Genomic DNA, 26,287 nt, shown 5'->3' with positions numbered 1-26,287 from the left:
TTCACCCGGCTGTCCACACAACCCCAAGGCCTCGTCCTTCTAGCTCAGATCCCATCCGCTTAGATTTGAAGATGGGATTTTATTTCTTTTTTTTTTGCTCCAAAGCACTTCACTTTACACCGGGGTACGCACTTGAACCGCAGTTGCTGTTTGAATGCCCATTCTCCCTGTTTGGTGAGATCGTTTTGGAGCTCGCCGCAGCCCCTTATGCTTTAACCACCCTAAATCATGTGGCGTCACCCGCAACCTTGGCCACCTCGCTGCTCCCTCCTAATTCCAGATCTTAAGGAAGAAGGGCCCCCCGGGTCTGGCCACTGGTCCATCTCGTCCAGCATTCTGTTGGCACACTGGCCACCCAGGAAACCACAAGCAAAACCTAGGGAGGTGGCGGGCTCTCCCACACCGGAGGCGTTCAAGACGAGGCCGGACAGCCATCTGCCAGGGATGCTCTGACCTGGACTCCTGCATTGAGCGGGGGGTTGGACTCGATGGCCTTGCAGGCCCCTTCCAGCCCTGCTCTTCCACGACTCTACGAAAACACGAGCGCATTTCTGAAAAGCGCTGGCCCCCAAACAGATCCCTGTGGGACCCCACTGTTTACGTTCCTCCTCCTCACAGCCGTCCTGCAGTCGGCCAGCCGCCCCTCCCGCCTCCACGGCGGGCCCCTCACTCGCCGCCCAGCCCCGCGCGTCGCCCGCCGGCCCCCCTCCCCGCCGCATCCGCTCCGAGCGCGCCCGCGCGCTTTCGGCGCTCCGGAGGGAGGGAGGGAGGGAGGGAGGGGCCGCGAGGCGCGCGAGTAACTAGGCAAGCGGCTTCCCCCCCGCTCTCGCGAGATCGGGCGAGGTTTCCGGTGTTGTGACTGCGGGGCTGTAAACATGGCGGTGAGCCTCCGCGCCCGCTCGCTGAGGCACCTCCGTATCCGAGGTGAGGAGAAGCTGGGCCCGGCCTAGTGCCTCAAGGGAAGGGGTGGCGGGCGGAAAGGGAGCGGGGCCTCCCTCGGTCCGCTCGCTGCCGCCTCAGCCTGCCGCTCCACGGCCCCCTCGGCTCGGTCTCTCCTCCTCCTCCCATCTCTCACCAAATCTCATTTTCTTTTCTCGCCTTCCCCGCACAGGCCGGAACGACAGCGGCGAGGAGAACGTCCCCCTCGATCTCACCCGAGGTAACGGAGGGGCCCTGGGGGGAATGGGGTGGGGACCGCGTAGCGAGCGCCTCCCTTCCCGCGCCACTCCACAGCCCCCGTTCCCTTCCCCCAGACCCTAATGTGTGCTTCCAGAATGGGAGTGAATGGAGCCTGGGGCTCGGGCATGGCGGGTGGCAGGGGGGACTCCTGTCTGAGAACCCTTCCCTGACTTTAGGGGAGGGGAGAGCTAAAGGGAGGGCCAACGTATCTTTCTGGCAGCAGCCATCCCATCTCTTGAGAATATGGAGTGGGGAACAGTCCACATGCCCGCCCCCCAAAGGCTAAGAGCCCATGCGCAGTTATCTGGGAAAAAGCCCCACTGAGCACACTGGGTCCTACTTCTGAGTAAATCGATAGGATCAGGCCTGCAGTTGCTTGGGAATCAGCCCTGTTCCATTCAGTGAGTCTTCTGAGATAAAGATGTGAAGGATGGGCCTGCGAGGTTTTTCCCCCACTACAGCAGGCCTTGCCTCCCCTTGCCGGCTTAGAAGCAGCGCCCAGCCCCCACTGAGTTTCTCCCTGGCCCCCTCGTTTTGTTTACTCATGCGGGAGGGCATTTTACTCTTCTAAACGGAAATAATTTGGCATTTGCTTTGGATGGTGAAAAGAATAGAAGGGAATGGAGCCTGAGTGAAATAGTAAAAAGCAAGTGGGCAATTTAAGAAAGCCACAGGTTCCTCTGTGGAGACATGTTGTTGTATGGGAAGAGGAGAAATCTAAGGCACAAGGGGGGGGGGGCATCCTCATCTGGTGAGCTGTTTCCTGAGGCAGGCTTGACACATGGGGAAAGGGGAGAGGGGGAGCATGGGAACAACAAGCAACTGATGGATTATTGGCAAGTATGTTGCTGTCCCCACTCCCTAGGCTTGTTTTGTATGGCTTACCCTGCTGCAGGTTCATTATTTACCGTCTGCTGGCTGCAGATGGGTCCGTTAACGGCATTTGAGCTTTTCCGTGCAGGGAAAATGTGCAATATGCAAATTCCAGGAGTCTTTCCAAAGGCATCCTGTTCCCTCCTACACTCTGCTTGCAAACTGATTCTGTGTTGTCAGTGAACTGCTTGGAAATAGTCCATCACTGCCTGAGCTTGTTGGTAGATACAGTTAAACTCTTGCCTGCCTGTCCCTATAGGCGAGCTGACTTCAAATATGACTGAATGTAGTCCTTAAGATAAAGTGGTGGTTGTAATTCTCATCACAGTGACAGTTTTGAACGACCTTTGGATGCTTCTTATAGTTGTCATAGAAGATGTTTCATAATTCAATTACAGGCATTCAATTTTGTAATGAAAATGTACAGGGCTGTAGCAAAATATGCTGCCTATTAACTGTTGATATGCTGTGTAAATATAGAACAATTAGCTAGTATATAGTGTGGCAATTATTTCATTGCTTGGTTTTACTTCGTTGTTTATTTAATTTGAAGGTTTATATTCTGCCTTTTGATCAAATAATCCCCAAGGCATTTTATAATAATACATACAGACATCAAAATAATACATATATACATACATATATACGTATACAAGGCAGAGGTCAAAGTGTGCTTCCCTTCTGCTCTGCAGTCCTCAGGCAACTAGTTGGAACAGAGGGTAGTATCCAGTGCCGTCCTTGTGCATAGCATGCGGGTGGTGGTGCACGGGAAGCTGGCCTTGCATGGCTGCAACAAGTGGAAATGCTTGTTGCCGGAAGGGGCAGGTCGTGCCCCTTCTGGAAATGAGCTTTGCCACTTGTTGTGGTGCTTCTTCCCGGAAGTGCTATATCGCCACTGCTGCCATGCCTGGGCCACCTGCACAAGGGTGATATTGGATACCACTCAGAGTTTTCTTTCTGGGAGGAAGTGGGGAGGCAAGCTGCCTACTGCTTCTCCTTCTTTGGCCAGTAGATGGGACCAAGCTAGTCTCCTCCTTGCCATGATTTTTTTCCTGAGAGGCAAGAAATACAACCTCTTACAGGCCTGTAGTCCCCTGACCAATGACATAAGATGGAGCGTTCTTCCCTTCAGCTCTGTAGTCCCAGGGCAACTTAACCATTAGCTATTAATACATTAACAGTGATTACATTTTAGATGCAACACTTGAGTACGTATATTTAATAGGATTAAGAGTGCTGCATGTCATGTTTCCCGCATCCTTTGTATGGCTAGGTACTTTATCTTAATGACAGAATACTTGAAATACTTACATAAAAAATGGATCTGTTTTCACAAGAAAATAAGACAACAATGAAGTAACTGGCAAAATAGTATGCAGATAACAATACCAAGGTGAAAGCACATTATGGATTTCATTATGCTTTCAGTCTAGTGTTCAGGTCTGACTGGTGGCCAGATGATATCCATGTGGGAAGGTACTATGTTATTCACCCCATGCATGTACTTCCTCTGGACATTACTGGAGTTGTTATGGGACTGGACCACGGGAAATCAGCTCCTATACTGCTATGGTAACATCTTAGTTGGGACTAAGTTTTATTGGAAGATGGAATGTAATGTAGATTCCCAATATTGAAGTTTGGGGTTCTAATTAAAAGGAGATTCACTTTTCTTGAAAAATCCGTTCTTTCTTTCAAACATTTATTGGCCACCTTTTAGGGCAGAAGCCCTCCCAAGGCAGCTTGCAGCAATAAAATACATAAAAACAGTTAAAAGTGATAAAAACATTAAAAGTGATAAAAACATAAACACAATGAAATAGCAAAACAACAATAAAAGCCAACAATAAAACTAGCAACAACAATGACAATAACAGCAACAGCAGCAGTCATATCAAGAGAAGGCCATGGTAAAACAATATGTTTTCAAGGCCTTCTTAAAAGCCTACAATGACGGAGCATGCCTGTACCAAAGGTGTGGGTCCACTGCAGAGAAGGCCGTCTCACATGTGGTCACCTAACTGCTCTCACAGGTGGACAAATGAGAAGGGCCTCTCTTTCTGAACTTAAAGTGTGGGCAGGCTTATATGGGTGAAGGTGGTCCTTCAAGTAACTGGGTCCCAAACCGTTTAAGGCTTTAAAGGTCAAAACCAGCACTTTGAATTGGGCTCAGAAACACACTGGTAACCAGTGCAGCTGGTGCAATGTTGGCATTATGTGATCAAATCGCCTTGCCCCCACCGACACTCAGGCAGCCACATTCTGCACCAGCTGAAGTTTCTGAACTGTCTTCAAAGGCAACCCCATGTACAGCACATTACAGTAATACAGCCTGGAAGTCACTAGTGCATGGGTAACTGAGGCAAGGTCCTTACTCTCCAGATAGGGCTGCAGCTGGCGTACCAGCCTAAAATGCACTCCTGGACACTGCAGCCACCTGGGCTTCCCCAGTTAGCTCAGAGTCCAGGAGGACTCTCAGACTGCACACTTGGTCTTTCAGGGGGAGTGCTACCCTACCTAAGACCAGTTATAACCATCTATCTGAAGTAGTTGGTTTCCCAACCCGCAGTACCTCCGTCTTGTCTGGATTAAGTTTCAACTTGTTCACCTTCATCCATCCCCAAATAGCCTCCAGACACTGGTTCAAGGATTCCACAGCCTCCCTGGGATGTGCAGATGGAAACAAGAGGTAGAGCTTAGTATCATCCACATACTGATGACATTTCAGCCCAAAACCTGATGACTTTGCCCAGTGGTTTCATGTAGATGTTAAAAAGCATGGGGGACAAGATAGAACCTTGTGGCACCCGCAGGCTAATGGCCATGGGTGGAGCTGAAGTCCCCCAGCACCACCTTCTGAGGCCGCTCCTCCAGAAAGGACCAGAACCACGTTAAAACTGCCTCCCAATCCAGGTAAAGGGTTGCACTCCCCCCATCCATTCCCCAGTGTAAATAATCAGCCAGGGTGACCAAGGCTGTTTCTGTCCCATAACCAGGCCTGAAACCTGATTGGATTGGATCTAGGTAATCAATTTCATCCAAAATGGCTTGGAGTTATGAGGCACCACACCTCCAGCACTTTGCCCAAGAATGGCAAATTTGACACAGGGTGGTAGAAAACAGAAACCATAGGATCTAAATTTGGTTTCTTCAATAAGAGCCTCACCACAGCTTCTTTCAAAGCTGTGGGGACCTCACCTCAATTTACCACCTCAGAGATCAAGCTATCCAGTCCAGCTCTGGCAGATTTCATGAGCCAGGGTGGACAAGGGTCTAAAGGGGAAGCAGTAGTTCAGCAGTACCCAGTTTTTGTATTACTTTGATTTGCTGACTGGGAAGTGAAGCTTGTGCCATCTGCATGCTGTGGCTGAAAGTTTGGGGGACATTGAGAATTCCTTATTTATCAAGGAGCTTTTGTTTCTCTTGGGCCAGTGTGAGCCTGCTTGTTCCCATATTGTATTAGAGTTTCTGTTACCACAAACAAATAGGTACATCAGTTTAACAATGTGTGACATTCTGTTGTCTCATCTATTTCTCTGAATGTGCATCAGTAGACTGCCCATGTTTTTGTGAAATAGATTAACTTGCTAACCATTCTGTGTGTGTTCTAAAACTAACCTAGGACCAACTAACCTTAATGTTTGTCCCTTGATATCTGAAAATGAGCACTGCTATCTGTGTTTGTGCAGCCAGTTCAGTGATCCTTGGATAACAGCCCCTAAATGCATTCCCAGCCTCTGATCTGTTTTTACTTTTAAGAGGTGAATGGGAGGTTGAAGAAAGCTCAAAATGATTCAGCAGCGTGTGGCAGAACTGAAAGCTTGCCTCCTCTTTATAATCCCTGGATAAGTAATCCATGTAAACAATAGCGAAGTTGTATCTCAATAGAACTCTTGCGCTGCTTCACACATGGTGTGAGAGTGGTGGTAGAGTACCCACTAGTGCACTTTGCTATGCTTCTATGCCTTTGTGCTAAGAAGGAATACAAACATTTTTGCTCTTCATTGTGCTCCTCCCTTTTCTATTTCTTCAGATTAGGTCTCAAACATGGAGGAAGATGATGTAAGATACTTGCATGTTTCCCCCCATTATTCCATGTCATGTGCAACGTTGCCCACAATTTCCTCAAGTAGGCATACATAATGTATGACCCACCAAGCTGAATGCAACCCACCAGTCATGCATTGTGGCACTCCGAATGTTTATTGAGCTCCTGGTCACTCCTGGCAGGTGAGCTGCAATTAGCTTGGTGGGTGAAAAACTGTATGGTTGCAGTCAGTGTCCAGGAATCCCTTTTGTGGACAATCTCATTTTTGGACAAGGAGAATGTGAGAAACTTCTCCTCATCCAAATTATTTGTGCATTGCAGACAACTAGGCAAGCAGGGATGATGATGATGATTAAAATGTATTGTCTTGCTTCATTCCAGACAGGGGTGGGGAAAGACCCCACCCCTTTCTAGAGTTTTGTCTGTGTGTGTTTCAGGACTCAGGGAAGGCTCACAGGCAGCCAGAAATTGTGACCAATGACTATGGTGATAAATTGTCATGATTGCTGCTATAGATAACGCAGGAAGCTGCCTTATACCAGGCTAGATTATTTATCCAACCAACCCGGTTCTGTCTTACTTAAGTAGCAGCAGCCTCCCAGGGCTTCGGGGAAAGATCTTTCACATAAAAAGTAGAAGATCAGTAGCACCAAGTACTACTAGGTGTACACTCTTCCAAGTACTAACAAGGCCCAATTCTCCTTAACTTCTGCTATCAAACAGACTTGAGTACTTTCAAGGTGGTATGGCTATAGGAAAGACTGTTTAAAAAGGACTTCTACTTAACAAATCTAAGCTTTTAAAACTAACATTATGGTAATACCGTGGATGTGGACAAGATCCTTGGAGTGATGATCGCCACCACATGTATGCTGGATCCTTGCCCCTCCTGGCTTATTAAAGAGGCCAGAGGAGGACTGGCTGAGTGGACAACAGGAGTAGTTAATGCCTCTCTGGAACAAGGCATTGTTCCATTATGCTTAAAAGAGGTAGTTGTGAGACCTCTGTTGAAGAATCCTTCCATAAATCCCACCATACTAGATAACTATCGTCCAGTCTCTTAACGTACCATTTTTGGACAATGTATTAGAGCATGTGGTGGCCTCCCAGCTCCAGGGGTTCCTGGATGAAACAGACTATCCTGATCCATTTCAATCTGGATTCAGGCCTGAGTGTGGGACAGCGACAGCTTTGGTCGCCTTGGTGGATGACCTACGTCGGGAACTGGACAGGGGGAGTGTGTCCCTGTTAGTTCTGCTGGACCTCTCAGTGGCATTCGATACCATTGACCATGGTATTCTTATGGGATGCCTCTCTGGGATGGGACTTGGAGGTACTGTTTTACAGTGGCTCCATTTAGGGATGTACGAATCCCTTACCTGGCTCCGCGCAGGGGCATCCGTGGTGTGGGGGAGGCACTCCCCCTGGAATCCTCGATGGGGGGGAGGCGCTCCCCCCGGAATCCTGCCTGGCTGGATCCACTCTGTGGCCGAGCCGCCGGCCGGCTCCAGCCGCCCGCAGCCGGACATCCGGCCACTGGGCAGCCCTGCAGGGACGCAAATGGCGACTGTCATAGCCACCGCCATTTGCGTCCCTGTATTGAGCCGTGATAGGCTACGTAAATATTTATGTAGCCTATCACGGCAGGGGGAAAAACCCGAGCATACGCAAATGGCGATAGCCACCGTCATTTGCGTACGCTGGGGTTCTCCCTCCCCGCCGTGATAGGCTACGTAAATACGTAGCCTATCACGGCCTCCGCAGGGACGTAAATGGCATCCCTGCGTTAGCCGTGGTAGGCTATGTAAGTATTTACGTAACCTATCACGGCTATGAAGAGGAGGAAGTGAATGGCGGCCACAGGACGGCCGCCTTTCGCAAAGCAGCGTGGACGGGAGCAGGTAAGTGCTCCGTTTCGCGCGCCTTTCGTGGGGCGGGGCGGGGGCTTCGTTCCGCGATGGATTTCGGGGGGCCGAATGCACTGGCATTCGGCCTCACCGAGATCCGTCGTGGAATTCTCTGACATCCCTAGCTCCATTCCTCCCTAGCGGGGCGAACTCAGAAGGTGGTGTTGGGGGATGCCTGTTCGACTCCATGGCCATTAGCTTGTGGGGCCCCTCAGGGTTCTGTTCTGTCCCCCATGCTATTTAATACCTATATGAAACTGCTGGGCAAGGTTGTCCGGAGTTTTGGAGTTCGGTACCACCAATATGCTGATGACGCCCAGCTCTATTACTCCTTTCCACCAGATTCCAGGGAAGTTGTTTCTGTCCTTAACCTGTGTTTGGCATCAGTAATGGACTGGATGAGGGAGAACAAATTGAAATGTAATCCAGACTAGACAGAGGTGCTCCTTGTCAGTCAAAAGGCAGATCAGGGAATAGGGATTCAGCCTGTGTTGGATGGGGTTGCGCTCCCCCTGAAGACTCAGGTTTGCAGTTTGGGGGTGCTCCAGGATTCAGCCCTAAGCCTAGATGCTCAGGTTTCAGCGGTGGCCAGCAGTGCTTTTGCACAGTTAAAACTAGTGCACCAACTGCGCCTATTCCTGGAGATGTCTGATCTGGCCACAGTGACACATACCTTAGGTACATCCCATTTGGATTACTGCAACGCGCTCTACGTGGGACTGCCTATGAAGGGTGTTCAGAAATTGCATTTGGTTCAAAGAGCTGCTGCCAGACTCTTGACTGGGGCTGGCCAGAGGGAGCATACAACTCCAATGTTAAAACAGCTTCACTGGCTTCCAGGCTGTTTCTGGGCACAATTCAAAGTGCTGGCTATGACATATAAAGCCGGCTCTGGTCCAGGTTATCTGAAAGACCGTACCCTCCCTTATAAACCTGCCTGTGTCCTCAGATCTTCTGGGGAGGCCCTTCTCTCAGTCCCACCTCTGTCACTGGCATGTTTGGTGGGAACCCGGGAGAGTGCCTCCTCAGTGGCTGCTCCACGGCTGTGGAACAACCTTCCCAGGAAGGCTAGGATGACTCCCTCCTTGATGTGTTTCCGGAGGTAGGCTAAAACATTCTTGTTCCAGCACGCTTTTGGGACATAGTTGGAACCTGGGAGTAAGCTGCTAAAATGCTGTTTTAATGTTTTAATTATAATTTTAATTGTATTGTTTAATTATATTTTAACTTTTGTATATTTTCATATGTTTTAATTGTATATGTTTTAATTTTTGTAAGCCGCCTTGTGTCCCAGTACTGGGAAAAAGGCGGGGTATAAATATAATATTATTATAATGTGGTTTTAATGTTGTATATATTTTAAATTGTTTTATTGTGTGTTTGATTTTAATTTTTGTGAACCGCCCAGAGAGCTTCGGCTATTGGGCGGTATAGAAATAAATAAATAAATATTATTACTATCTCAAGAAGCACAATCACTAGTTGAACTGCAGTGTGTACTCTTAATTCTTGTTTCCTCAGTTCCAGGAGTGATTAAATACTTCTTAAATGTTGCTTATTGCACTTATTAAGTCTAAAACAATAAAACATCTGACTAGAATTTGTGGGATTATCTGTGAGATGTCTCATTGCCGCTCCAGTGTGACCTTGCAAATCTGTAGCATAGAAGAGCATATTTGGGAGTACATTAAAGGGTTCTGTTAGGGCTCAGAATATATTTAAAATTTTACTATCTGTGATCAGCTTTGTAGATCCCAGCCCTACATGGACTTGAGAGAACATTTCATGTTCCTGGTCACTATGGTGACCAGGAATCTGGGGTTTTCCAGGACTTGGCTGTCGCAAAAGTAAGAGAGACAAATTCTAAACATGCGTTTCTAATGAAAACTCTGTCAAAGCCAAATGTTGCCTGATATAATGCCAGCTGACATGAAAGTCTGCTTTAAAATTAATAGGCTGAGCAATGCACAGTAGAGGGCCTCAGGACTTTGTAGAGCTCAAACAACTGAATCTATGCTATAATTCCAGTTTTAAAAGGTTCTTGCATGTAGTCAGTACAGTCTAGCCAAATATGCCCTTTTGTTGGTGTAAATAAAATGCTTGTACAACTATGCTTATCTTTAAAGAGAAAGATTGTGACATTTGTATTTTGCATAGAGGAAAATCACAAGTAATTAAATTTTATATGGTTTATGAACGAAGTTTCATGCTAGTGTTACTGATTTTAATTATTTGATCTTGCTTTTGCATTGAATGGTCAAAAGTGGCTTACAATGAAATACTAAAAGCCATTATAAAAATAGTTGAGGTCTGTAAAATTTTATTGTTTGAAAGGATGGCCGAGGAAAAACACCACAGAGGTAAAAAAGTATTCCACCAAGGACTACTCTCAAAACAAAATGATAATCTGCTTTCAAAAGAGTATTTGGGTGAGAGCATTAGATAAAAGATACCACTGTTGAGAAGGTTCTGCTCCCAGTGGATGCCAATCTCTTATTCGCCAGGAAGATACCCATTGCAAGGCCCCAGCTAGAGATCTTAATGGCTAGGGAGGGTAGTGAAAGTGTTGTCTAAGATATTTAGCAACCAGGCTGTTAGGGCTTTAAAGCTCAAAACTGTGCTTTGAATTCAGTCCCCAAGTGAATCAGCAGCTAGTGAAATGCTCAACACTGGAACAATATAGTATCAGTGACTAACCCCAGTTAGAAATTATGCTCCCATTTCTTGACCAGTTCTGAACTGTCATGTAGATCTGCTTTGTGTAGATCTAATTATAATAGTCCAGTCTAGAGAATACCAAGGCATGTATGAGAGTGGCATGGTGCCTGCGTAGAAAAATAATGTCTTCGCCACCATAACTACCACGCAGGCCTTCAAATGGGTTCTAGTGTTCAGTTAAGGATATATAAATACACACACATATACACCCACAAACACACACATTGTCCGTCTCTCTCTCTCTCTCTCTCTCTCTATCTCTGTGTATACCATATTCAGCTGAATTCATGATTTATTTTTATTTGTTTTTAAAATGTATAAACCACCCTTCATCCACAAGAGATCCTAGGGCAGTGTAGATAATATTATAAGATGACAAATGCAGTATAATAACAATAAAATTACAAGATGAGAGGCATAAAAGCTATTCAACCAGCAAACTAAGCAACAAATGAATCTCTGTTAAAAACATCATTTAAAATGTCTGGGCAAAAATGAATGTTGATTTGGTGATGACAAGAAAGTGTTCATATCTCCCTCGAGAGGGCATTCCGTAGTTGAGATGCCACCATGGAGAAGGCCGTCTTTTGTATTTCTTTTGCTGATGGTGCTTGGAGTAGTATCTCCTCTGAAAATCTTCATGTATGGACATGATGATACAGGAGGAAGTGTTTCTACAGATATTTGGGGCCCAAGTTGTTTAGGGCCTTATAGGTGATAACCAGCACCTTGAATTGGGCTCAGTAGCAAATAGGGAGCTGATGTAATTCCATAAGAATTAATGTGGCATGTCTCCAGATTCTTGGTCAACCAGTCAGAATACTAGCATCTGAATTCTTGATATGTTGACACCTCTGAACCATTCTGAGGGGCAGCTCCAAATATAACATATTACAGTAACCCAACATGGAAGTTAGCAGAACATGGATCACAGTGGCAAGATTATCTTTATTCGGGAAATGATACTTAATGGTATTAAAATATGATTGCTTATTTCCTAGCGTCTATAATTGCTAGTTATGTAAAATTCATTACAGGTGCTACTTTTTCCAGCCCAGGAAAAATGAATATGCAATTTTATATCGACTTGAAGCAGTTTGTATATAAGTGCTGTTTTGACCCCTTCTCATTTTTATAAAGTTTCACCTTGTTTAAAATATAAGCATATTTTATTTGAAATCTTTTTTAAAATTCAGATGGCAGTTTCCATAATTGATACAGTAATGGTTTTACTGCATACCATATTTTTTCAAGCTCCTTTTGACATCTTAGTAACGTTAGTGCTTTCACATAGTACAAATTGTGGTATACCTGAACTGATAATATAATGAGGTTAAACAGACATGTACATATGTAATACTACGTAACACTTCTAAATTGAGAACTCTGCTCTCTTTTGGTTGTTGAAGTACTCTGAATTTAAGATTCTGTGGAGAAAACTTTGAAAATATGACTACAAGCTAAAAATATAATTGCATTCTTTTCTGTGTAATTGTTGAAAATGCAACCAGTGTGTGTTTCAGGAGCTTTTCTACTAATCTTCAAGGACACTATGTAAGAGAACTGCTTTAATGGTTCTAGTTGAGAAACTTGCTTCAAGCATTCAGAGTTTTGTGTTCATTACAAAATGTAACTGCAAAGCATGCACGGTGCCTTGATTTTATGTAATGGTTTTTATGTATTTTATTTTACATGCATTTTATGTAAACAGCTTTTATGTATTTTATGAAATGGTTTTCTCTTGCTCAAAACAGTTCGCATAAAATCAAGGCAATTTACACTAGTAACACTGCGAGAGGAAGAAAATGGGCCAGTTTGCATGTCACAGTGGGAGATTGTGGTATATTTAAGCCACAATTTGCGGGGATGCATGCTGTGCGCAAGCTGTATCCTCTTTCTGTAAACAACCTCTGATTGGCGGTTGTCGGACTGCTGGGTTGTTTAGCCCCTAAACAACCCAATGGTCCAGGTTTGCATGTAAGGCTGACAACCTCTGATTGCATTGATCGGAGGTTGTTTACAGAAAGTGGACACAGCTTGCACACGGTACAAGGTACCCCGTCCCTGCAAATTAGGGTTAAATAACCCACAATTTCATGCCATACCATGCAAACCACATCAATCTGTTCTAGCTCTGGAGTTTTTCCTTCTGAAAAAAAAAAAAATTTCTGAAAGCTCTTTAAGGTAAAGCTCTTGGATTTTCTTTCGCTTTTGTGTCAGATTATAGGACTGGTAGAAGAGTTTAAGTTTGCACTTGGACACATAGGTCGCTTTGTACCAAAGACTGGTAAATGGTTTGCAGAACAATCAATGGAATGGCAGCCATTTTGTGATTGGCCATCTCCCCCCCTCCATGGTATCCATGTTGTTAGAGCAGCCACTACAGTTTCAAAATTCCAGATGTGCTCATTGACCCAAAAGGTTGCCACGGGGCGGGGGGAGGCAGCTTGGTGTCACTTGAAGGTTTTTAGAAGAAACAGTATGAAGCATTAAAGAATAATAGCTCCTGTGTATACTGTAGAGTTCAATGTTTTCTATGATGTGAGAGTGAATTTGATATCCAAATATGTGCTATTGTGACTGAACAAGATTGCTTCTGCCTAAATAATACTTTTGTTTATTTGTGGTTTCTATTTTCAAGGTGTTTTTTGTACCTCTCATACAGCAATAACTAAGAAATATGAGCTTAGGTGGTACAAGGTATAGCTGTTTGCAGCTATTTGTAGTATTTGGTATATTCACAGATTTGCTTCTACAGAACTAAGGCTTTTATGTTTTTAAGGCTGCAGTCCTATGCATGCCTAATAGAGAATAGAACAGTGAGACTGCTTACTGGCTGTTTTGAACATATTAATCCAGTGCTGCACAATTGCACTGGTTGCCAGTCAGTTTCTGGGCTCAATTCCAGAAGGGGAGCTTGTGGGGAAGGAGGACCAGACAGCTGCACCAGGTAGACACTGAGCCTGCTTCTGCCCCTGCCAAACATGTACTGAAGGTGGGGCTGCCAGAGGGAGCCCCTCGGTGTGCGTCTCGGTGTTGTGCCAAGTGCGATCCTAAGTGCGCACTTACCGTCGCACCTGGAGACGCATGGAACAGCACAGGAAGACCCACCCACCGCCTCTTCAGAGACACCAGCAGGACATAGCAGCAGCAGAAGGCAGCAGCGTTAAAGATCAGGGAGAAATGGGCAAACGTAGATTTTATCTGCCCCTTCTTAGCTGCTGGTCTCTTTTATCTCTTATCTTCTTTGATATTGTTGTATATTTTATATCATAACATTTTAATATGTGTCTATTAGGGAGGGCTATTGAGCAACTCGGGGTCGGGGAGCTGCCACCATAACTGGTCACAGACAGGGGGAGGTATGGCATTGGGGGATTAACAGGCCAGCTGAGGAGAAGAGGGGCTAGGCACCTTACAGCTGCCCCCTCTTCTGGTTCTTCCCCCAACCTGATGGTTCCTGGCAGCCTTACCAGTATGCCTTCGGGTCTGGTGCTGCTGCTGTTGAATGCCAGGTCGACCCAAAATAAAATCTCCCTCATCCATGATTTGATTGTGGATGAGGGGGCTGACCTGGTATGTATTACTGAGACCTGGGTGGGGGAACTGGGAGGGGTCGCTCTCTCCCAGCTGTGCCCTCCTGGGTACTCAGTGCAGCACCAACACTGACTCGAGGGTCGGGGAGGGGGCGTTGCTGTGGTCTGTGGGAATTCAATCTCCCTCTCTAGGCTTCCTGCTCATTCCAGTGCAGATCTTAAGTGTTTGTACCTTGTGTTGGGTACCTGGGACAGTTTAGGGATTCTGTTGGTGTACCACCCACCCCGCTGCCCATCAGACTCCCTGCCTGAGCGGATGGAGGTGGTCTCGGACTTGGTGTTGAGGACCCCTAGGATGATGGTCCTGGGGGATCTCAACTTCCATGCTGAGGCCACTGTATCCAGGGCGGCTCAGGACTTCATGGAATTAACATCTGTCCCTTTGTCATGGTCAGATCACTTCCTGTTGAGGTTTAGACTCCTGGCAGCCTTCCCCCTCTGCAAGGGTGGGGGACCTATTAAAATGGTCCACCCCCGGAGGCTAATGGATTCTGTTGGATTCCAGAGGGCTCTGGGGGATTTTCCTGCTGATATGGCTGGTGCTCCTGTCGAAGACCAGGATGCTCTGTGGAATGCAGAGATGACTCGGGTGGTTGACATGATCGTGCCCAAGTGCCCTCTCCCTCTGAGCAGAGCCCAGCCAGCTCTTTGGTATACACCTGAGCTGAGGGCAATGAAGCAAGAGGGGAGACGGCTAGAACGCAGGTGGAGGAAAACTTGTGCGGAGTCTGACCGAACACAGGTAAGAGCTCACTATCGAGCCTATTCTGTGGCGATGAGGGTGGCAAAGAGACAGTTCTTTTCCACCAGCATTGCATCTTCTCGGTGTCGTCCAGCGGAGATTTTCCGTATGGTTCGTGGCCTGTTACATTCTGGGCTAGGGAGAGAGATGGTAGAACCCTCGTTGACACGCCGTGATGAGTTTGCAAGGCACTTTGAAGATAAAGTTGCTCAGATTCGTCATGAATTGGACACCATGATTAATGCAGTTCTATTGGTAGAGGCGTTCAGAGCACCATCTGGTCCAGTTTTATTGGATGAGTTTCAGTTACTGAGGCCTGAGGATGCGAACCTGGTGCTTGGCCAAGTCCGATCGACCACATGTGTGCTTGACCCTTGCCCTTCATGGCTTATTAAATCACACAAGGAGGGGATGTCCAGCTGGGTCCAGGAGGGTGGCCGTGTGGGATGACCTCTGCCAGGAGAGGGACAGGGGGAGTGTGACCTTGTTGATTCTCCTGGACCTCTCTGCGGCTTTCGATACCATCGACCATGGTATCCTTCTGGATAGGTTGTCTGGGCTGGGAGTTGGAGGCACTGCACTACAGTGGTTCCGCTCCTACTTGGATGGCCGATTCCAGGAGGTGGTGCTGGGGGATTATTGTTCTGTGCCATGACAATTGTGCCATGGGGTTCCACAGGGCTCTGTTTTATCCCCCATGTTGTTTAATATCTACATGAAACCGCTGGGGGAGGTTATCTGGAGGTGTAGGCTGGGGTGCCATCAATATGCGGATGACACCCAGCTCTACCTCTCTTTCTCATCAAACCCAGGTGAGGAAGTGGCTGTTCTGAATCAGGGCCTTGGCATGGTAATGGACTGGATGAGGGTCAATAAACAAACTCACTCCAGACAAGACAGAGATACTGTTAGTGGGTGGTTCATCTGCCCGGCTAGGTGATATTCAACCTGTTCTGGAGGGGGTTGCACGCCCCCTAAAGGATCACGTTTATAGTTTGGAGGTGCTCTTGGATCCAGAACTGTCACTAGAAGCACAGGTGAACTCAGTGGCATGGAGCACTTTTTATCATCTTAGGCTGGAATACCAACTAAGCCCTTACCTGGACAGAGATAGACCTAGATACAATTATCTATGCTCTGATAACTTTTTCGTCTGGACTACTGCAATGCGTTATACGTGGGTCTGCCTTTGAAAATGGTCCAGAAACTTCAGCTGGCCCAAAATCGGGCAGCAAGATTGTTAACAGGGACTGCCCAGTGAGCTCATATTACGCCACTACTTTTTCAGCTGCACTGGCTGCCAGTCCATTTCTGGACCCGATTCAAAGTGCTGGTATTAACATTTAAAGCCCTTAATGGCTTGGGACCAGGTTATCTGGAGGATCGCCTCCTCCCACATGTTTCTGCCCGGACCTTAAGATCTTCCTCAGCGGCCCTTCTCTGTGAGCCCCTGCCAAAGGAAGTGATGCAGGTGGCCATTAGAAGGGGGACTTTTTCTGCTGTGGCACCCCGGCTGTGGAATGACCTCCCTAGTGAGGTTCGCCTGGCACCTACATTGTATTCCTTTCAGTGCCAGGTGAATACCTTTTTATTTTCCCAGGTATTTTAGCATTTTAGCTTTCTAGACTTTTAGCTTGCTGTTTTAAGTCTGTATTTTAAATTCCTGCACTGCTGCTAGGTTTTATTGTGGTTGTATTGTTATATTGTGTTTTTAATGTTCTATATATTTTAAATTGCTTTATTGTGTGCCATTTGGTTTTAATTTTTGTGAACTGGCCAGAGAGCTTCGGCTATTGGGCAGTATAGAAATGAAATAAATAAATAAATTCAAAGTGTTGATGCTAACCTTTAAAGCCTTAAGCGGCTTAGGACTAGTCTACCTGAAGGAGCGCCTTTCCCCATATGTTCCTGCTTAGATCATCTTCAAATTTTTTTCTGTGGGTTCTGCTGCCCACAATGGTGCGACAAGTGACTATCAGGAAAGAGCCTTCTCTGTAGTTGCCCCTTTCTTTGGAATGTCCTTCCCAGGGAGATCCGCCCGACGTCTTCACTTTATACATTTAGACCTCAGCAGGCATTTAACTCCTAATCTGTTTCTCTGATTATTAACTTTACTGCTTGCTTTTTAATGCTTTTAATGTTGTAATATTTTGACATTTTCATTGTTGTATTTATTGTTTCAGTTATTTTATTTTGTTTTTTTATGACCAAAAATTGTCCCACAGGCATCTTCCAGTTGGGCAGTATGTCGGTTTAATAAATAAATAAATAAATAAATGTTCCACTAAACAGAGTAGATCTTAGGTCTGAGTAAATATGCGTAGAATGTTTTTAATGTATGCCACCTTGGTAGGGTGTTTTACCCTAAAACGGGTGCATAAATGTTTCAACCTTGAGGGCCACATCCATTGGTGGGGAGCCCACAACAGATTGCACATGCACCAACATAATTCCATATTACCCTCCTCATTAGAGACCTTGGTAGCAGTTACCCATTATTTTCCTTTTGTCAAACATGCCCTCCACCTCCTAAGTTTCCAGGGTGATTTCATTAATATTCATTTAATCTTTATTTTATTTCAATGGAATTGATTTGCTTTGCTCTGTTTATACATCATGTGCCACCAATTCCCCACATTCGTTTAATTCCCCTCTACCCATACCATCAATCTCATTTTGTACTTACTTTTTAAAATACAGTTCGCTCCAGTCTGCAGCAGCAACAGCACTGACACTTAGAGGGTCATAGAACCCTCGCACAGCAGCTGCCAGAGCATCTTCTAGAAGACGCTCTGGCCTCCAGCAATCAGAGGACTAGCCTTCTGAGACTGGCTTTCTAGAGCAGCTCCAGGAAAAGCTCCAGCAGCAACAACAAAAATCAGTGGTGAATTCAGCAGCAGAACTCGTGGTGGGGGCAGCACAAAACATCCTGGAGGGCATGGGTCTTGTGGCCTAAAAATACTTAAATTAATACAGAAAATTGCTCTGTCATTGTCATAAATGGCAAACAGTACCATTGTATATGCTAAGTTACAAATAACGCATTTTATGTTGTAAGAGCAGTAAATACGTTTAAGTGTGGCAAGAAAATAAGCATTTCATATATATTTCTGTTTCCCCATATACGTCGCCAGGGGGCGGGGGGGGGGTGTTTCTGGAGAAAAAAACTCCCTGAGAAAAAGTTTATTTTCCATAGCTTCAAAATATCCAGAATTTTTATATAGTTGTGCTTGCAACAAGTTTTGTTTCTTAAAGTTTCTACTCTGTAATGTAGTGTTGTGTAGTAGAGTGATCTTTGTACATACTAGCAGGAAAAAGGGAGCCAGAGCTACCTGGAGAAAAAATCCAGATGTTTTGAGCAGGGCTATTTTCTCTTATAAAAGAAATGCTGTGTGGGGAGGGTTTTTTTTTTTTTTAAAGAAATTACCCCATCCAACATAACTAAGAAGCTGACTGAACCAGATCAGATTATTTGTCCATCTAGTCCAGTACTATCTATTCTCAACTGGCAGAGGCTCTTCGTGACCACAGGCAGAGATTTTTCCCATACTGCTACAGACCTGATCCTTTCAACTAGAGATGCCAAGGACTACACTTGGAATCTTTTTCAAGTAAAGCTTGTGCTCTACTACTGAGCTACAGTCCCACCTGCATCGTGTTATGTCTTGTAGTCATGACAAAGGATATTTTGCTTTCACATGTAGGCAGGAAGTTGTTTTTCTCCGGGATGTGATGATACAGGGATATGAATTTGTTGTGATTCGGTTTCATGTTTTGTTTGCAAATGCTTTGGGGGCAGACTGCATTAGTGATGCATGCCAAACCCCACCATAACATGTCATATATGTTATTTTCAGTGATTTTTAAGGTGTCTGTGTCAAGAGGGTTTTTTATTACTTACCTAGAGAAGAAAAAAGATCATTAACTTTTGCTCAATGTGCTCCTTTGACCAAGTTAAAATGTTTTCCTTTTGAGGAGACTTATTGAGGAAGCATCTTGTTTTTTTATTCATGAAGGAGATGAAATAAATTGTTTTAGAGGATTCTGAGGCACTGGCAGCTGGTACTTGGGATGTAACACCAAATCACTCCCATAGCCCAAAACTTAGAAAGCTAGGGTAGCTCTTGCCAGTATTACACTGAAAGCTCAAAACAAAAGAATAAGAATCAGTGAAATGATATTTCCAGTGATGTTAAATTATAGGGAAGCAACTTTCCCTATCTATTATATACCCTTGAAATTAAGGGTTATAACAAATTGTTAGTGGTACTTACATACCAACACCATTCTCTTTAATCTTCCTTTGCTTGTGGCTTGTACTGCTTGCTCTTCAACTGGACGAAATGTTCTTTGGAAGGTGCTTTTTCCTGTAGTAATCCTGAACTTTTAAAATGGGATATGGTTAACAGTCTATTCCTTGTCTGAAGTATGAGTCCTTCAAATTGTGGTATAATGTCAAAGGAATTTCAACCACAATAGTGATGTTTAATGGTTTTTAGTACATTGCTGCTTGCTGAATACTTAATACTGCCACTGCCTCATAGGAGTTGGCTGCAGGGGTGATTTAACATAAAATATAAGTTTGTGATTGTTATGCAGCCTTTTAGTTAGGTTAGAATTTTAATTTGGCCCTTTTAGAACAAAAAACACAAACTTGTAAATTTATAAAATAAAAGCACACACCCCCCCTTAATGAAGTGAACTCATTTATTCAGATTCACAACAAACTTTCACAAAGTTGGATTTGAAGACAGTTTAAGGAATAACACTGGGATCTGTTTTCTGAGTGGTTACACTCTTTATCAAAGGCTATTCAGACATTCTACTTCTGTGTAGGGGGAAAGTGAGGATGGTGGTTCCACCCACAATACTCATTGCCCTCCAAAAGTTGGAAGGATATCATCTGCAGTGGGGAGCATAGGCTCCATCTGCAATATAGAACCCTGAGAAATTGGGGTTCTTCACATAAGGAGCTTACATGAGGAGAAAAGGCTCCCCATTGCAGAAGTCAGTGGGTGATGGGGATGCCAATGGGAGGGTGGAATCACCATGCTCATCGTCCGCGCTCCCCCCAACATACACACGTGTTATTTCTGCACATAACTGAAAAACCTGAAAAAGGCTAGGGAAGTTCCTCAGTAGTTTCCTGTAACTCTCATCAAAATTCAAAAACTTGTTGTCAGTTTCAACAATAAAACCTGTTAAACTAGTTTATTAGTCCATAATTGCCCCCTACAATTAAATAGTAGTAAATACCCCACTGACATATCTTCCAAATGCAACACAGCTCTAGCCACGATTAATTCCTGGATTTATATAAGAGATGTAATCTGGGTAAGGACCGGAGACCTTTTGTGAAGTAGGTTGTAGGTGGTTTCTGTTTTGGGGCTGGGAGGGGCAGCCTTTGGAAAAGGTACACCTTCACTGGCTTCATTCACATTACAAGCATGTAACCATATCAGAAGTTTTGAACTATTATGATTACCTTTTTCTGAATCTATCCTTTGCTTATGAATATACTGCAAACACAATCTTGTATGCATTTTGGATATTTTAAATTTCAAAAGTAATTTATGACCCTGTAGTCTCAAGATAGTTCTGTCTCTTTGAGGTTTTATATTGAATAAACATACTGCTTGTTTGAGCAAGGAAAACATTTTTATCTCTGTAATCACCCTTCTCTTCTTCGTCTTTAAGCTATTGTCCTGCTACCAGGACATTGGTGACCTTAGAAACACAACACATCTTAAGGGCACAATCTGGTTGGGGCATGCTGGGAATTGTAGGACTTTTTTCTGTCTAAACATGCATAGGATTATGCCCTAAGAAAGTCAAGATTGTTTCAGTCAACTGTCTCTTGGAGGAGGTTGCAAGGATACAGTTTCCATAAGTGGTGTCTACCAATACTTTATTTCTTTTGCAGACACTTCTGATAACCTGAGAGAGATTCTCCAAAATGTGGCCAAATTGCAAGGGGTTTCAAATATGAGAAAGCTAGGCCACTTGAATAATTTTACTAAGGTAAGCATTTTGATACGTGTTTAAGCATTTGTATTTTTGTTTGCATCAGGTGTATAGAATGAATCAAATAACAAAATTCATGTTATGGAAAACTCTTGTGAATTAATGATGTATTAATGGGATGATAAAGTGATCAAGGTTAGTCAAGGATTATTTCATGAATGCCAGCTGGCAGTTTACTAATTAGTTGGTCATGTACAAGCTTTGTAATACAAGAGTTTAAGCAAAAATTTCAATGCAGTGAGAATGAACCATATTAAAGCATCTTGGACACAAAATATGGTATTCGTATTTTGAGGAAAATGTTAGCATAATTCATGGATTATCATTTCAGATGTTGATGGAAATAGGAAGGTTGTAAAACTTTTAAAAAGGACAGAAATACTGAGCATGTCATGTAGGGCGATATTGGCATACTAGAAATACATAATCTCAGGCATGTTATTTTGGACAGAGGTATGTTCTTGTTGTAGTATATTAGCTATATGAATTGCTATTGACACCTATGAGTGTCAGTAGTACTTAAATAGCATAAATTCAATTTAGAGTATGACCCATTGATTCTAAATAATAATAATTGGCTGTAATAAGGAATACGTATGTTTCCTGTCAGACTGCAGTTTATATAACAATCCCCTGTTAATAAAAAAGCTGTGTCTACAAAATTTGTTGGACAAGTCTGGGTTGGAAAGCATGACAGGATTTCTTCCGTGATAAACGTATTGTTGGATAAACAACCACGGATTGTTTGGGACCAATGGTGCTTGGTCCTGGCTGCTCGTCCACTTCCACTGCGCTAAACAGTTCAGGCATGCCGTGTCCCTGGGGTTGTTCTCCATGATGTGCAAACCTAGAACTCGAGTTGTTGAGGGAAAAACAACCTAGAGTTTTAAGCCAAGGACAAACCTGGGTTTAGACTCTGGGTTGTCTCTCCCTCAACAACCCCAGAGTTCTGAGTTTGCATGTCACAGAGAACAAGCCCAGGATGTGGTGTCTCTAGGTTGTTTAGCACAGTGGAAATGGGCAAGCAGGTGGGGGCCAGCTCGCTTGGTCTTGTGTGCTCCCAAACAACCCATGGTTTGTTAATCATGTGCAAACTGTTTTGAGTATAATTCAATTGAATAGTTTTTTTACAGTGGGGATATGCCTCTCTTTAAAGGCTAAAATTTTCCTCTCTTAAAAGCTAATGTTTCTTGCACTCCTATTATTTTTCTTTGCTTAAATAATTTTATTATTATGCCATCAGTTCTAATTTAAAACAATACTGTCTTAATTTGTGTATGTTTTGAATGCGGATTTGCTGTTATATAAAATTTTATTTGCATTTTGAGGTGGAATTATTCTATACAAGTGGGGCCTGCAAACAAAATGTTTCAGTGTACCTGCACCCCCACCCCCAAGAGGAGTGATCCTTTTGGAACAGGAGTCTTAGTGTTCAGACCTATCAGGGTAGGGGAAATTTCAGGAGAGTAGAAGTGGAAAAGCATGTCCCCCCTTTTCTATCCCCACTGAGGCTCATATATTCAGCTGCTATCTATTGACAGTTAACCTATCAACAATTAGACATGCACTTGCACATTAGGTAGAGTTTCTTTTCTTAAAGATACACCCACCCCTTTGAATAAATCTTAGGGGTTCTCTCATTTATGTAATTCTCCATATATCTCTGTACCCCAACATTTTTTCTGGACTCATTATGATGCCAAATACGAGAAATATTCCTTGAAGTTGGCCTCTTACCTGTGGAAAGTACTTTAATAACTTGTGGCTTAGCTGAATACTTATGATTGTTTTTTAAAAGTTGTAAACTTACGTTTTGTCACTGCTTATACAGGCATTAGGGAGCCACAATCAATCTCATCTTACCATCCTATCCACCTGTATTATATATGCATTGAGAATTACGTGTTTGTAGCATACATATGGCTTTTTTTACTTCTTCACCTAAAAAGTGTAATCTGTGAACTGCAGAAGGATCAAGGCTAAGAATATGTACGTTTGGTACTTCTGTGAAATCTTGCTAGCTGATTTTGTTAAATTATGTATAATGTGGAAAGGAAAAAAAGCCACTTTGAACTTCTAACCTTTTTATCCAGTGTTATCCTCAGACAGCTTTCACTGAATGCAGCCTACCAGCTTTTCAGAGCTCTTGTATGATGCAGTTGTTTGAAGTATAACACAACAACTAAATCTTCTATTTAGAGGAAAGACAGAGGGAACTAGTGATGTGATTTCTCAAACATGTGTGTTACAGTTGTGTCTCTCACTTGACATGATTTCACTATATTGAGTAACAAGCATAGCTAACTGCTGACCATCAGAAACATAAAATATATTTGTAGAATTGTTTTAGCCCATTTTTATAACATACCTAGCAAGCGAGTACCTTTTTAAAAGTGATTCTAATTTCTTAGACAATGTTTAAACAAATACAACAAGTCATTTCATGTAGGCAGTTTCTGGTATGCTAGGAAAGTGCAAAACAGAGCAATTGGGTTTTGATGCTTTTTAATACTAGAGGATATTTTTAATACTAGATGCTTTAATACATGACTTCCCTTACATGCATATGCCAAAGAAACTGGTTTATAGCTGGTAGATCACGTCCTGCTTTTCCTTCTCTGCATCAATTTAGTGTCATCATTTGTGAGGTAAGCATTCTTCAGACCCCTGAAGTGACATTATCTCTATCAAGAAAGTTCTGTTTGTCTGACAGACTTATTTTACAAAGGCCTGTAAAAAACAGCAACAGCCAAGTCCAGTTCCGAAACTATAATTGCCGTACTCTTTGAATTGCTCTCCTCATGGTCTTATTGCTGATAAGAGACAACAAACACTTCAGTGGATTTTCTAAGAACTAGTGCCCAGGGAACCATGAAATCGTCACATTGAAGTTACATTGCTGATCAAGAAATCTAACAATTTGTGAAAAGTTGAAACCGTATATTTTATTTGTTTGTTTATTTATTTCATTTCTATACTGCCCAATAGCCGAAGCTGTCGGGGCGGTTCACAAAAATTAAAACCAAACGGCACACAATAAAACAATTTAAAATATACAGAACATTAAAACCACAGTATAACAATACAACCACAATAAAACCTAGCAGCAATGCAGGAATTTGAAATACAGATTTAAAACAGCAAGCTAAAAGTCTGGAAAACTAAAATGCTAAAATGCCTGTGAAAATAAAAAGATATTCACCTGGCGCCGAAAGGAATACAATGTAGGTGCCAGGTGAACCTCACTAGGGAGGTCATTCCACATCCGGCGTGCCGCAGCAGTAGTAGCCACCCACCTCACTTCCTTTGGCAGGGGCTCACGGAGAACGGCTGCTGTGGATGATCTTAAGGTCCAGGCAGGCACATATGGGAGGAGGCAATCCTTCAGGTAACCTGGCCCCAAGCCGTTAAAGGCTTTAAATGTTAAATACCAGCACTCTGAATCAGGCCTGGAAATGGACTGGCAGCCAGTGCAGCTGAAAAAGTACTGGCGTAATATGAGCTTGCTGGCCAGTCCCTGTTAACAATCTTGCTGCCCTATTTTGGACCGCTTTAAAGCTGAAGTTTCCGGACCGTTTTCAAAGGCATCCCCACGTATAACGCATTGCAGTAATCCAGACGAAAAAGTTATCAGAGCATGGATAACTGTATCTAGGTCTATCTCTGTCCAGATAAGGGCTTAGTTGGTATACCAGCCTAAGCTGATAAAAAGTGCTCCGTACCACTGAGTTCACCTGTGCCTCAAGTGACAGTTCTGGATCCAAGAGCACCCCCAAACTACAAACATTATCCTTTAGGGGGGAGTGCAACCCCCTCCCGAACAGGTTGAATATCACCTAGCCAGGCAGATGAACCACCCACTAACAGTACCTCTGTCTTGTCTGGATTGAGTTTCAGTTTATTGGCCCTCATCCAGTCCATTACCGTGCCGAGGCCCTGATTCAGAACAGCCACTGCCTCACCTGGGTTTGATGAGAAAGAGAGGTAAAGGTGGGTGTCATCTGCATATTGATGGCACCTCAGCCCGCACCTCAGCCCACACCTCTGGATAACCTCCCCCAGCGGTTTCATGTAGATGTTAAACAGCATAGGGGATAAAATAGAGCCCTGTGGAACCCCATGGCATAATTGCCATGGCACAGAGCAGTAATCCCCCAGCACCACCTTCTGGAATCAGCCATCCAAGTAGGAGCGGAACCACTGCAGTGCAGTGCAGTGCCTCCAACTCCCAGCCCAGACACCCTATCCAGAAGGATACCATGGTCGATGGTATCGAAAGCCGCTGAGAGGTCCAGGAGAATCAACAGGGTCACGCTTCCCCTGTCCTTTTCCTGGCAGAGGTCAACCCACATGGTGACCAGGGCAGTTTTCATTCCAAAACCAGGCCTAAAGCCCAATTGAAATGGATCTAGATAATCCGTTTTGTTCAGCAGTTCCTGGAGCTGTCCTACAACCACCCGCTCAAGCACCTTGCCCAGGAAGGGGATGTTGGCCACTGGCCTATAATTGTTAACATCCTCCAGGTCTAGGTTAGGCTTTTTCAGGAGTGGTCTAATTACCGCTTCTTTTAAAGCGGCAGGCACCACTCCCTCTCTCAAGGAGAAATTTACAATCTCTTGGACCCAGCCGGACATCCCCTCCTTGTTTGATTTAGTAAGCCATGAAGGACAAGGGTCAAGCACACATGTGGTCGATCAGACTTGGCCAAGCACCAGGTTCGCATCCTCAGGCCTCAGTATCTGAAACTCATCCAATAAAACTGGACCAGACGGTGCTCTGAACGCCTCTACCAATAGAACTGCATTAATCGTGGTGTCCAATTCATGACGAATCTGAGCAACTTTATCTTCAAAGTGCCTTGCAAACTCATCACAGCATGCCACCGAGGGTTCCACCGTCTCTCTCCCTGGCCCAGGATGTAACAGGCCGCTAACCACTCAGAAAATCTCCGCTGGACGACACTGAGAAGATGCAATGCTGGTGGAAAAGAACTGTCTCTTTGCCGCCCTCACTGCCACAGAATAGGCTCGATAGTGAGCTCTTACCTGTGTTCGGTCAGACTCCACATGAGTTTTCCTCTACCTGCATTCTAGCTGTCTCCCCGCTTGCTTCATTGCCCTCAGCTCAGGTGTATACCAAGGAGCTGGCCGGGCTCTGCTCAGAGGGAGAGGGCACTTGGGCGCGATCGTGTCAACCGCCC

The 26,287-nt window shown here is 44.4% G+C and overlaps 1 protein-coding gene across 3 annotated transcripts in view; it reads left to right on the top strand.

The window, feature by feature from the left end:
- The first annotated feature begins 754 nt into the window (after nucleotides 1–754).
- RICTOR (RPTOR independent companion of MTOR complex 2) overlaps nucleotides 755–26,287 on the top strand; it is a 108,119-nt gene continuing 82,586 nt past the window's right edge. For all 3 annotated transcript variants that reach the window (XM_084833105.1, XM_084833106.1, XM_084833104.1), the window contains exons 1-3: nucleotides 755–924; nucleotides 1,112–1,159; nucleotides 20,987–21,084. In XM_084833105.1, coding sequence (XP_084689231.1) covers nucleotides 876–924; nucleotides 1,112–1,159; nucleotides 20,987–21,084 — 195 coding nt within the window. In that variant the 5' untranslated portion in view covers nucleotides 755–875. The remainder of the gene's footprint in view (nucleotides 925–1,111; nucleotides 1,160–20,986; nucleotides 21,085–26,287) is intronic.

This window comes from Heloderma suspectum, chromosome 2, assembly GCF_057233095.1.
Source record: "Heloderma suspectum isolate Gila_16-S chromosome 2, 16-S_ref, whole genome shotgun sequence".
In the NCBI taxonomy this organism is placed as follows: domain Eukaryota; kingdom Metazoa; phylum Chordata; class Lepidosauria; order Squamata; family Helodermatidae; genus Heloderma; species Heloderma suspectum.
This window is presented reverse-complemented; position numbering and strand designations above follow the sequence as displayed.